Genomic DNA, 13109 nt, shown 5'->3' on the forward strand with positions numbered 1-13109 from the left:
ATTCTCTTGTATATGTCACACATGAAGGAAAATAATAACAGGACTATTAAAGCAGCTGGAAAAACAGACGAATACAGAAAACATTTGCTCAATTAGGCTTCATAACAATTACCCAATTTTATAGCTTATTAGAAAACATTATTTGGCATGGTCCCATTGCAGGTGAGAAAACAGGACCTTTAAACATGACTGTATCATTTAAGAAAATGTATTTAGAGGGACGGTATTTAAACAGAAATTCAACAGTGACATCATGTGGTGATACTTCAGTTGATTGTGACACAGGGAAGGTATCTTCCTCCTACTAACTGTAGCTTCCATGCTCTTCTAAAGGCAGTTAATAAGCATTGCCAAGTTCCTGCAGAACCCTTACTCGAGAGTAAGGCTCACTGAACATAGCAAGACTTCTAATTAAAGGCACATATAGCTAGGTTGCATTTTGCCTCAAAATTGGCTCACAGCGTGATTAGAAATAATTTATATAGACCATCTTTCATTGCAAAAGTAATGGTCTGTAGGAAGAATCCAAGTGCTTAGCTTAGACATTGCTTTATGCAAATCACATCATAGTGCGAGTACTCAGGGAAATAAGTGAGTCTTTATTGGTGAAATAAACTTCAATTGGCTAAACTGTGAAGAGCTATAGGAGATGAATTTTGTTCCATGATATTAAGACTGTGTTTATAGTATGACATTTACCTAATCCATGTTTAGCTATTTTTGATCCTGAAGACAAAAAGGATGGCAAATTAGCAAGCCCTACAAATTTAAACTTGAGCCTATTATTTCTGCTTGAGATTAAACTGCAGGCTTCACAAAAAACACATTAAATTCAGCAAATAAACTTTCAACAGATTCGAGCACACAGGAATGTAAAACTACTTTATTGGTCACAGCATAGAACATTTCAACTCAATAAATATTGATCCCCAACACAGACATCATTTATGACAAGGACAAAGTAGGTCCCTGAAGAGTGTTTTGGAATGGTGTGGAGAGGTGTTACTCCAAGATGCATCCTGTAAAATGGGGTCAATTGTTTTTCTTGGGCATTGCTGCATTGAAGAGCACATAAAGGAGATAGCCTGTTCCTGAAGGGAAGACACACAACATTAGGTCAGATCAAGCACAAATGCTTTTGTTGATGGCAAATGATTAACACAAGCTCTCTTTTTTAAAAAGTATCCGTGTAACTCTTTTGCTCTAGTCTTATTAGATTTGCAGAAAATGACACAATATGTGTTAAGTTTCTTCAGGTTAAAAGGAGCCTGTTTTCCCATTCCTTTTATATCACCAGATCAATTAAGTACATAAAGGGAGGATTATGACATTTCTGAGCACAAAGTGTTGCTGCTGACCTTTAAAGCCCTAAATGACCTTGGCTCTGTATACCCGAAGGAGCGTCTTCAACCCCAGCATTCAGCTCAGACACTGAGATCCTTCACTGAGAGAAGTGAAGCTACAGAGAACCAGGCAGAGGGCCTTCTCTGTAGTAACATCCATCCTGTAGAACACACTCCCATCAGATGTCAAGCAGATGAATAACTATATAACCTGAGTGTATCTGAAGAAGTGTGCTTGCACACGAAAGCTCATACCAAGAACTAACTTAGTTGGTCTTAAAGGTGCTACTGAAAGGATTTTTTTTATTTTGACTATGGCAGACCAACACGGCTACCTATCTGTAACTGTATATATAACCTTCATAAGACATCTGAAGGCAGCCCTGTACAGGGAAGCTTCTTAAGGGTTAATGTTTTATTATGTTGTTATATATGTTGGAAATGGCCCAAGTGGCTTGGGCAACCCAGTCAGATGGGTGAGGTACAAATAAATTATTATTATTATTATTAGGCAAAACTCTAAAAATGCTGAAAGTTTTATGATAAAAATTGCCATCTTAAATTCTTGAGCTTTCAGAAATTCTGGTAAATTAAAGTGCTTCCAGCATGCTGTTTTCAATACAGGGATCAGGAACCTGCAGGTCTGCATATATGACTGTACTCTAGGCCCCATCAGTTCTGGCCAAGGTAATTGATTACTGAGGCTGTAGTCCAACAACATATGGAGGGGCAAAGGTCCCCCATCATTTTCCTGGCAGCTGCATTTTAACCTGAGCTTCCATTCAGAAGTTTCTGCCTCATGTTTTTGGGCTTTAAAAATGTTCCCAGCAAATTATTGTAAAGACTGCATTCTCAAAGGTGTCAGAAACCCACTCAGTCAAATAGCTAAGTAAAGTAGGCATTATGGGAAAGTGGCATAGGAAAACCTGCAAGCTTGAATGTAAACTCTCATCCAAATTTGCCTACTGAGCAGAGTGGGAATCTGGGTTCCTTTAAGACAGAGCTCTTATAGACTCAAGTGATGTCCACAACAGAAAGAGGAGAAAACAATGTGGAGAATATTCACAAACAGCAGTCTGGTTTCTCTTGTGCTTTTATACAGGTTTTCCTAAGCATGTTTTTAATACAGTGGTGCCTCGCAAGAAGAAAGGAATCCGTTCTGTGATTCTCTTCGTCTAGCGTTTTTTTCGTCTTGCGAAGCAAGCCCATTGACGGATTAGCGGATTAGCGCTATTAGCGGCTTTTAGTGGCTTATCTGCTGATTGGATCAGCTGATAAGTGGCTTAGCGGCTTAGAAAAAGGGGGGGGGAACCAGCAGGAACTCGCAAGGCATTGTCGTCTTGCGAAGCAAGCCCATAGGAAATTCGTTTTGCAAAGCACCTCCAAAACGGAAAACCCTTTCGTCTAGTGGGTTTTCCGTCTTGCAAGGCATTCGTCTTGCGGGGCACCACTGTAACACGGTAACATACAGCAGAGAATGCCCAAGTTCCTGTTTTAGATTTATGCAGAGGAGGGGTACTTTCTCTCTTAGAAATATGAACACATAACCAGAGACATCTATGACAGCTCTGCTGCTTCTCTGTTAAAGTCTTACCAAAAACGGAAAGGATCATGGTGGTTCGATACAGCATTGCATCCATTGTTCCACCTTTTAGGTACACTGGAATGCCATTATCTTCCTAATAACAACGACAAAGATGCAGAATTCATGTGTTAAGACTCATCTCTTTTAGGCTTTATTTTTTAAAATTGAAACCTATTCTGCTAGAGTTACAATGTTAGAAAGCTAACAACTGCTCTGTTTACTCAAGTCCAGGCAAAAAGTACAAAAAGTTATTTCCTGCATCGTTGCCAGTTATTCAAGGCTAAATATTGTAATTTGGAACATCTACCTGATAATGAAAGTTCACCAATACTGAAACAGCCCTTTGTTGAAAGCATGCTACCCATGTACTGTAAAAAGAGACTCTACTGCTCAGCTATATATGTCATATGAGCAGTAGGGCTAGGCAATAACTGGTTTTCAGCATCACAGTATATCACCAGCTCAACATCACAATAAACCAATATATAACAATGTCTGAAATAAGGATAGAACCATGTGAAGCAAATGGGCTAAGGTCCTGGGAACTGCTACCTAGACAGAGAAAGGTGGGGAGGAAGAGGCAGCCAAACCTTGTGTTGATTCCTGGATGGGGTGGAGTGGAGATGGAAAGCAGAAGAGGGGAACCCCCACATCAGTATTCTCCTAAGGATAAGCCTTATACCCTAAATATTTCTGGGGGTGGGGAGAGATACATTACTTCCTCAGCCCAGGCAGGCTAAGATGAGCTGCAAGGAAGCAACCAGAGTGGAAAGGCAATGAGTGGAAGAATAAATCAACCAGCTCTAACGAGCAGCCTATTTGCAGCCCATTTCTATGCTTGTTTACTTAAACATCCCACCAAGTTCAATAAAACTCAAGTCCCAAGTATGCATACACAGGACTGCAGCCTAAATTTAGACTGTATTGGGACATCGTTCAACTGATTAGTTACAATATTCTTTTTATTGACCCTAGTCAAATATGATCAAACTTTCTAAAGGGTCAAGAATGTCCTTATGTAAGTGGCAATACATTGAGTGCAGAACTGGTTAATCAACCAGCAACCGTGAAAGCAAGGAACTGTTCCCTCCTCAACCCTTATCAGAGCTTGTGTCACTCACAGATCTCTCATTCAGCCACGATGAGGGTATGCTCCAGTCAAACTGTCCCAACCCCATCTACTCTGTGGAAAATGTTTGGTGCTGGCTCCTGCTCAGTGGGGTTGGTTGTTTTGTGAGCATGTGAGTTTAGGTACACCTACTGTGTTTCATAAATGCTATTAACTGTTGTAAGAACTCAAATCAGAAAACAGGCTATAAATCTACTGAATAAATTTTAGGAGCAGGTATCACCTGCATTCTCTCTATAAAGATTTTTTGTCCTCATCCTTTCCAGTTAAGCAACATGTCCTGGTTCTCTGGCCATTTGCTAAACTGCTGGCATCTCTAAATGGGAGCACAACAGTAAAGAGGAAACACAAAGCATGTGCATACATAATCATAAATTAGGGTCAGCAAATTAGCTAGAGTCAATAAGGATTGAGTCAGCAGCCTACATAGTGCAGGGAATGTTATATATCTGACTTTACATCTGTACCTGGAAAAAAGCAATAAAAATATTTTTTTTAAAAAAAGGAAATGTGAGCACTGTAGCACAGGACAGCAGCGGTGCAGTGAACGTCAGCACTGTGGACGAAGGCATGTATGCACACTGCAATATACTGCCTTAAAGGGTCATGGAAGACATCATTTCATAGACAATGGTGACACTACTTACTTGTGGTTCTGATTTTCCAGTTAACACACAGATCAGCCAGCAAGATTAGAGACTAACTTTCTCCCTCTCAGTTAAATGACCACCTGTCACTGCCCAAGGCCACTTTTCAGGCAGTGCAAAGTCTGTGGGGCCACTGCCACCCTCAGGGAGCAAGTAAAGAAATCAGCCAGCAGATTCCACAATGGCCACAAGGAAAGGAAGAACCCGTTTTATCAAGGCATACCACTCTTTGCTTAATCCATCTGCAAAAGTTTAGCCACATTTCACATGCCAAGGGAGATGACATTCAATGTGAAATTTGCTGTTATTTTGCAAAGACTGAGAGAGGGACTAGACTCTGAAGTCTTCTAGAATAAAATAATGAAGGAAAATACTTTTTTGTAATTAGCATGCTTTGCTAGGGTTTTACTGGTTAGGGGGTTGATCAAATAACTTATTCCTTTAAAATTCTTGATCAATTTTTGACTAGTCAAATGCCAACACAATGTACCCACCACTTTTGAAAAGATGTCCCATTTTGAACTACTCAACTTAGATGGGCTGGTGCTTTAGTGGGCATGGCTTGGGATGCAGGGGGGAGGGGGCCAAGAAAAACTATTTTATGAAAAGTATTTGATTATTAACATTAAGGACAACACAGCTGAAATCACAACTTTGGAAAAACCAAGTCATGAATCAGACTACCTAGATGATAAAACAAACTATCAAGTAAAAATATTACAGCACATTTTTTACTCATAGCAAGCAGAATAGTGTCTTCTTACATTAGGGATAGAAATCTGTAGCCATCCAGATTCCTGCCCACCCTGACCATCAGTCATGCCATCTGGAGGGCTGCAGGTTCCCCACCTCTACCCTGTACTGTTCAGCATGACAACCGAGAATGATCAAAGACTGTTAGTACAGCTGTCTATAGAACACACAAAAAGGTTTGAGTTCTAACTTATGATACTCAGCACCACATAGATTATTTATTAACTAGTCACAATTTGCTAGCCAGGTAGGACATTGCCTATATTTTTTAAGATACTCCCAGAAGCTAAAATTCTGATTTGTCCTCAACAGCTATTGCTGTATCTTTCACATGTAACTTAATTGCATTCGTAAGCATAAATTCATTCAATACAAGCATGCTATTGGATTTCAGATAATTTAGCACTACTGAGAAAATAAGCAGCTATCACACAGCAATCAGACTGTGTGGTCTTAAAAGATCAAAAAAAGAAAGATGGCTTGGACGCTAAAGCCATTAGTGGTGCTACGTAAAGTATATTCATCGTAAAAAAAATCATATATATTTATATAGATAGATAGATAGATAGATAGATAGATAAAAACAATATTAAGAGGTTCCATTACATTGTCATTTGTTCTCAAAGTATGCATGCAACCATACCTGGAAATGTTTCTGTAATTCCGGAACCTTGTTTGTAACCTGCCTGCGGGAGGCAGTGCTTATGGATTTCTGAGAAATTTGCCGAAGAGTCTGCAAAACAAACAAAAAATATTTCTTTTAAAATTATTATTAGAAGTAGTGCTTCTTTTGTTAAGGGTACACTCATATGCACAATTACTTGGGAAGCAAGTAAACTAAACACTAGTGGTTTAGACCAAATGTAGTTAGTGACCGCACTAGTGTACACAGAATGATAATCACAGTTTTCTCTGAAACGAAAATGTTAGATATAGCTTAATGAGGCAAGCCTACTTCAGACTATGGCTAACAACCCTAGCTAGTTTTAATAAACCATACTTAACACTATAATTTTTGTTCTGAACCTACCAAACTGTAGTTAGTTAAGAATGAAAGGAAGTGTTTGATCTTATATGTCAGTGCTGGATGTGGGGAGTGTATCGTTCAAGGGCTTGCTTACATAAAGCTTAATCATGTTTTGCTATTATGTGTAAAAACAGCTATTCTTGTATATATTTAACCTGTGCTGACCATTGCTGCCTCTTTCATTGCATGGCCATTAGGCCCCACTGTTTCACCCCACATTTCTACCAACTGAAAATACAGTAAATCTACATAAATCTGATGAAAGGCACACAAGCTTGTGTCACATGCCTCTTTAAGATACCAACAAAAAACCTGTTGCTTCTGCCAAAAGCTAACAGCTACTTTGTTGAAATCCTGCTTTTCCCAACCCAATTTCCCCTTCTTAATCTGCACCATGTAAAAAAGGAAGTGAACAATACCCAAACCACCAAACTGGGAGACAAAGGACTTTGACATAGCAAACATTACCAACCAATGAATATATAAAGTAAAATACATTGGCTTGGATCCCAATATGTGAACTTAAGACCCATGGAAATAAAATGCCTCATCTCCTCCTGGAAGCCACCTTAGCCCACCAACGCCTCCCCAGCAACGCCTCCCCAGATGCCCTCTCCTCCATTAATGTGTGACAGCCACCATGGAGGAAATAACTGCCCCAAATTGAGCAGACTTCTGAAACCTGATATTGGCAAATTTCCCCTTCAACCCATCCTCCATGGCACCCTCCCCAGCCTTCTTAAAAGAGGTTTTCCAGATCCCGCCCCCTGACTATTTACGAGGCCCAAACCAGTCACAATATGACCACCCCGACCCCCCCCAAACCCCGATACCTTAACTCAAGTATGGTTCCTTTTTAAATAGGCGTAGTTCAGCCTATTTCGACAAACAAAAATACTATTTTATTATAGCTGTTTTGTGGGAATTGCTGAGGGTGCGGGGTTCACTTTTGCTGCATATTTGCTACGCTGTGTTTTCATTTTTCGCTTTTAACACTGCGTGGAATTTGCAACCCTGAAAAAGCCAGTTCACAACCGCAGGAAATGCAATAAAAGGGGCCTCCCTTCACTCGTCTATCTCGCTGCTTCCGCGGCTACTTTCCCAACAGTAAAAGCCACCCAAGTCACAGGCCAGACCCTCCTCCTCCTCCTCCGGCCATACCAAAAGGTTCCGAAGCATCTTGGCAGCTCTTCTTCTTCACCTTCCTCCTCGTCTACGCCGTCGCCTTCAACGCAGGAACAAGGGCACCGGAAACAGGAAGCGAGACGCCGCTCGACGCCGCCTGACGTCACAATCCCTAGGCGACCATGGCGACCGGCGCGCGCATCCAAAGCGAGAGCTTCCGGTATTAATCAACAAGCCGTCGTTCCAGTCTTTCTAGCCGTTGGCACCTCTATGGTTAAATATTCTTTTTTTAAAAAAATCTCCATAGCGGCGAAAGGCAGATCAGTTTGAGATCGGAAGTATCATATAACCAGGGTGGTTGCCGTCTTTATTTGTAAAGTCTATGAACCCCCTTGTCATTGAGAGACAGAGAGAGCAGGACTTCCTCTTAGGCTGCGGAGTCGTGAGCCGGAGAGAAACCTAGAGCGCCACAAGCAGGCTGGCGGGTGAACTGCAGTGTCCCGCCGCCTTGCTTGATTTACCCGGCTCCTAAGCGCATCCCTGGGCAGGGCAGCCAAGTTCTCCCGAAGCCGGGAGGGAGGCGCTTTTGAAGAGAAGGGTCCGGTTCAACTGCAAAAAGATGCCGGCCCAACTCTCCTCCCCTCCCGGTCCCTTCTTCTTCAGGACTTGGCCAGAAAATGGCTATGCCCCCCTTTATAGGGATAGGGTGGGTATAGCGTTCTTCCCTAGCACGTTTGTTAAAGAGAGGTTTTGCTTTCCTTTTAAAAACACTGCACAGAAGTTGCAACCTTTCAAGGGCGGTTATTATAATTCCCATAAATGCAAGAAAACGGCCACCGCCCCTTAAACCTTCCGCAGCATCCCCACCCGCAAGCGCCGCTTGACTGCTGGAAACTGACGAGGCGAAGGTCTTGCTTTGTAGCTGCCGCTGCTGGCTCCTCTGCTGATTTGCTGCCTGGCGGGCAACTTTTACGGGTGCAAGAAGAGCCCCGAGAAGGAGGTGGATGGGCAGAATTCAGCTGGATAATTTGCAGTTTGGGGACAAATTGTGAAATTCTTCTGGCCTGCCACAGGTTCAGCTACAGGGAGATTGCTCCAGGCAAACCAAGCAGCTAACTGGCTGGCTCAGATGCAGGCGATTGCTCCCAAGAAGAGGACATTGAACACACAGAACTTCCACTTCAGACTACTGGATAGTTCCAGTGCACCCTCACTGGAAAATTTCTAAGCCCAGAGTGTTTTTCAATAATCAACTAGAGAGGGCAATTGTTTGAGGCACTTTACATTATCTCAGTAATTGTTAGCAACCCCTTATTCTACTTTTGCCATTGCCCACACCAGAGTCACATAACTTTCCATCCTTATTTGGTTTGTGGAATCCTACAGCCTAAGACGGTGAAGGGGAACTAGCAACCTTCCAGCAATTGGGAAACTGTTCTTTCCTATTTATGATCTGTACACCACCCACCTTACAATGGGGCCTGGGCAGTTAACAATACAGTGGTACCTCGGGTTAAGAACTTAATTCGTTCCGGAGGTCCATCTTAACCTGCAACTGTTCTTAACCTGAAGCACCACTTTAGCTAATGGGGCCTCCTGTGCTGCCGCCGCGCGATTTCTGTTCTCATCCTGAAGCAAAGTTCTTAACCTCAGGTACTGTTTCTGGGTTAGCGGAGTCTGTAACCTGAAGCGTATGTAACCCGAGGTAACACTGTAAAGGATAAATAAAAAACAATAAACAAGGGCACTAAAATGAAAGTGTAAAATAACCAAAGTATAAAAACCAATAATTGAGATTTTGCTGCAGCTGGCTTTAACAAAGAAAACATTAGCACGCTAAAGACTACAGCACCTATCATCCCTGGCCATGCTAGCTGGGACAGATGGGAGTTGAAATTCAATATCTGGAGAACCACAGTCTCCTTTAGCCTCGAAGAATGACATTGTTTGACTTAGTTTGAGCAATTTCTTGTATGGAACTTTAGATAAAAGTGTTTCTTTGTTCTAGCTTCTTTCCTCTGGGGTTTACATTCCCAAATGACCTACTAGTAGATGCAACATCTGACCAGCTCTCAGTCTTCAGAAGAGTCTACTTTTGCACCTGACCTGGTGCCAGTGGTTTGGCGCTGCCTGAGAGCCCCAAGCTTGGCAGCAATGGCAGTGGTTGGCTGCCATTTTAAATGATCCAAAATGCAATGCCCCATTTCATATATATATTAAATTAAAACAGTGGGCAGCCACCGCAGATGAGATAACATACTTGGCTCCTATTCAAAAGCAACACTGATGTGCACCTATCACTAAAGAGCCTACAAAAGAGGGCAGCAAGTTGCCACTGCTGTCATGTCAAAAGGTAAGTGTAGTCACGTTAGAAGGGTTATGTATTGGGGCCCATAATTCCTAAGCAAGTTGGAGATGCATCATTAGGTAGACTTGGAACATGAGGGCTTAGAGCCATATTTGTGTGAGTAGGTGCAACTCTCACTTCAACTTACTCCTTGGAAGAATGTCCAAATCCATCCATCTTTCTTGCTTTCTTTCTTTCTTTACTTACTTACTTACTTACTCACTTGCTTATTTAGGATTGTCTCTCCCGAGCCTGAGGGGGAGAAAGTGGGGAGGCTGTAGTGGGATGAAGAAAAGAGGCAGCCACCATCATGTTGGACCCATATAATCAGGGCTATTTGTTATATCTTTGTCATCATGCAAGTTTGACAAGGTTTGTTGCTGTTTAATTTTAGTTCAGCAATGCTCAAAAGAGGCCTTACAATGGCATAGTTTCCTGGAACTTACTACTAGTTACAGTGGTGCCTCGCAAGACGAAAAGAATCCGTTGTGTGATTCTCTTCGTCTAGCGGTTTATTCGTCTTGCGAAGCAAGGCCATTGACGGATTAGCGGATTAGCGCTATTAGCGGCTTATCTGCTGATTGGATCAGCTGATAAGCGGCTTAGCGGCTTAGAAAAAGGGGGGGAACCAGCAGGAACTCGCAAGACATTGTCCATAGGAACATTCGTTTTGCGAAGCACCTCCAAAACGGAAAACTCTTTCGTCTAGCGAGTTTTCCGTCTTGCGAGGCATTCGTCTTGCGGGGCACCACTGTATTTGCATGACAAATTGTCCCTAATGACTGTTAACAAGCATCATTACTAACACAACTTGAAATACATTTTGAATGTTGTGACATTACACTACCATTAGTGTAAACAAAACAGGTGATATGATCCTTTTACTGGGGTTAAACTCCCGCCAATAAAAATATATAACCTCATTGGTGGGTTTATTTTCCCATATCCTGTTATATGAATATGCTAGTTAATGTTATGAATCTCTTTTCATATTACTATTTTCCTAAGTAATGCTTGGTATGAAGAAATTAGTAGACTTTTAAAAACTGACTTCTCCCAGCAAATGCAAATTGCTTCTAGTTATCACTCACATGCTGTCTGATGTGCTATTCAACATAATAAATTCATCTTTGTACTTTTATTTTTTTGCTCTGACCATTAAATTATTTCTGATATAAAAATGAAAATTACTTTTGTAGGTCTGGTAGTTTTATTTTGACTTCACAGAACATTTTAGGGTTTCAATGGATGTTAATTTAGAATGAAATGGAAAGGAAACTGATTCTCTGAAGAGAATCCAGGAACACTTGCTATAATGATTATCTTCATGATTTGAAGACAACAGCCTGCCTTTCATTAGGGCATAAGCAGTACCTTTAGGACCCATGTGCTGACTGTACAGTTCTCATGAGTAACACATTTATGCACAACGGTAGCTAACACCTGGAGTTGTGGTTAGTACCAACTGCAGACATGGTGAAAAATTCACAGCATAGAAATAGGAAGAAGAAACCAGGGCTAATCATTTGTTAGCAAGAACATTGTACACCTCAGGGGGAGGGGGGCAGCCACATGCAGTTGAAGATAGGCAACTCTTAATTGTATTTTTCCTTCTAAGGTACTTGCTTAAAAACAGCCAAACAATGGAGCCAATTAGATCAGCAGCCAATTAGAACTCTTAAAAATCTTTACTTAACAGTTGACTCAAATTACAAAGAACAAAGTCAACTAGTACCTTGGTCTCTAAAATAATCACATCTCACATTGCTTCATTCAAGCCTTTTGTCTTGATTTCCATCCACTAAAATCCCAAAACCTTTCAGATGAAAGTATGAGGAACTTACCAATTCAAGCAGCTGCGTCTGTTTCAAATGAACAAAGGTAATCCTAAATTAACCTCAGTCTCTATTAAAACTAGAGCAGGGAACTTGTTATTCATCTTTTCTACAGAAGGTACAACAAATTAGAATGACAGCTCTTACGTAATTTGCTGCTTTAAAGACACCAGTGCCACAACACTAACAGACTTTCGAGCTTAAATGTTAATTAAGCCCATAGTCTGCAACAGAGTTACTGGAAGTTGGGTTTCTGGATTGTCTTCTAAGTTTTTTCTTCTCCATATGTGAAGCAAACACAAGACTCGGAAAGAAGTCAGTATTATACTGCAGTTACTTGCCATGAACAGCAGTGCTTTGTGTTGGAGCAAGATTAAATGCTGGATAGCAGGAAATTTGGAAAGAAATCATTTGACTAACTGCTGAGCAATATTTCTGTGACAAGAACAATATCCTGCTTGTGCAACACACAGTAATTCTGCTCTGTAAAAGACTAACTGGATAACCCAAGTTAAATCTGCTTTAACAGTGGCATGTGGTTAAACAGGAAGCAAGTGACAAAGTACACCAGTCATGGAGAAACAGATGCCAAATCACCGGACCTGTTTAACCAAGCCCTGTTCTTGTTGGACAGGTGACAGCAGAAGAACCCTAACCCTTCCCAGTTTTGTCTAGGAATAACTCTCAGGAGGTGGCTGTAGTCAGATGTAGTCAACATGAAATAGGAAAGTCAGCTGCTAGCAAATTCGTTCCAATGAGGTTTTTCTTTGCCAAATTTAGCAGTTCATCTTACAGCCTTGTTCTAGAGCTAAAAAGCTCTTGATCTATATTCCAAACCACTTTATGTATAATATGTCTCAGAATTTGCCTTCCTGGACCTGTGAGTTGGAAGGGACCATAAGGATCATCTAGTCCACCCCCAACACAGGAATCTTTTTGCCCAACGTGGGACTAAACCCACAGCCCTGAGATTAAGCATCTCCTGCACTACCAACTGAGCTACCCCAGGTGAGCTTTGCCATTGCTATTATTACTGGGTTAAGCCAGCCAGTAGCTTTTCCGTAGGGATGTTTGAGACAGCTGCATATTTTGACAGGTACAGAAAAGGATCACTGGAGTTAGACATGATCCAATACTGAAGCTGAGATTATATTAACATGACAGCAAGTTTTAAGGCACTGGGGTAAACTGGTGCAAACTGGGTAGACACGCTCTGTCTACATCACTGTTTTCAAGGAGAACAGACCTGAGATACAGCTTAGTCAGGTTTTTTGAAGGATTGTCTTTCATACATACCTCTCTGGACCTTCAGATGTTT

General features: G+C 41.4%; 1 protein-coding gene across 1 annotated transcript; it reads right to left on the reverse strand.

Moving 5' to 3' along the window:
* Positions 1-855: 855 nt before the first annotated feature.
* On the reverse strand, positions 856-10226 carry COX7A2 (cytochrome c oxidase subunit 7A2). Its single transcript, XM_083497413.1, has 4 exons — positions 7646-10226; positions 6101-6190; positions 2938-3022; positions 856-1091 (listed from the first exon to the last, which is right to left on the reverse strand). The coding sequence occupies exons 1-4, from the start codon at positions 7661-7663 to the stop codon at positions 1033-1035; spliced, it is 252 nt and encodes an 83-aa protein (XP_083353539.1). The 5' UTR covers positions 7664-10226; the 3' UTR covers positions 856-1032.
* Positions 10227-13109: the final 2883 nt, after the last annotated feature.

The sequence above is a fragment of the Podarcis liolepis genome, assembly GCF_965112155.1.
Source record: "Podarcis liolepis genome assembly, chromosome: 3".
In the NCBI taxonomy this organism is placed as follows: Eukaryota; Metazoa; Chordata; class Lepidosauria; order Squamata; family Lacertidae; genus Podarcis; species Podarcis liolepis.

What these genes read in the sequence shown, in the direction of transcription:
- COX7A2 (XM_083497413.1), bottom strand. An exon ending in AATTACAGAAACATTTCCAG is followed by an intron (nt 3,023 to 6,100) that starts GTATGGTTGCAT and finishes CGTTGTTATTAG; the next exon opens with GAAGATAATGGCATTCCAGT. An exon ending in CATGATCCTTTCCGTTTTTG is followed by an intron (nt 1,092 to 2,937) that starts GTAAGACTTTAA and finishes TCTTCCCTTCAG; the next exon opens with GAACAGGCTATCTCCTTTAT.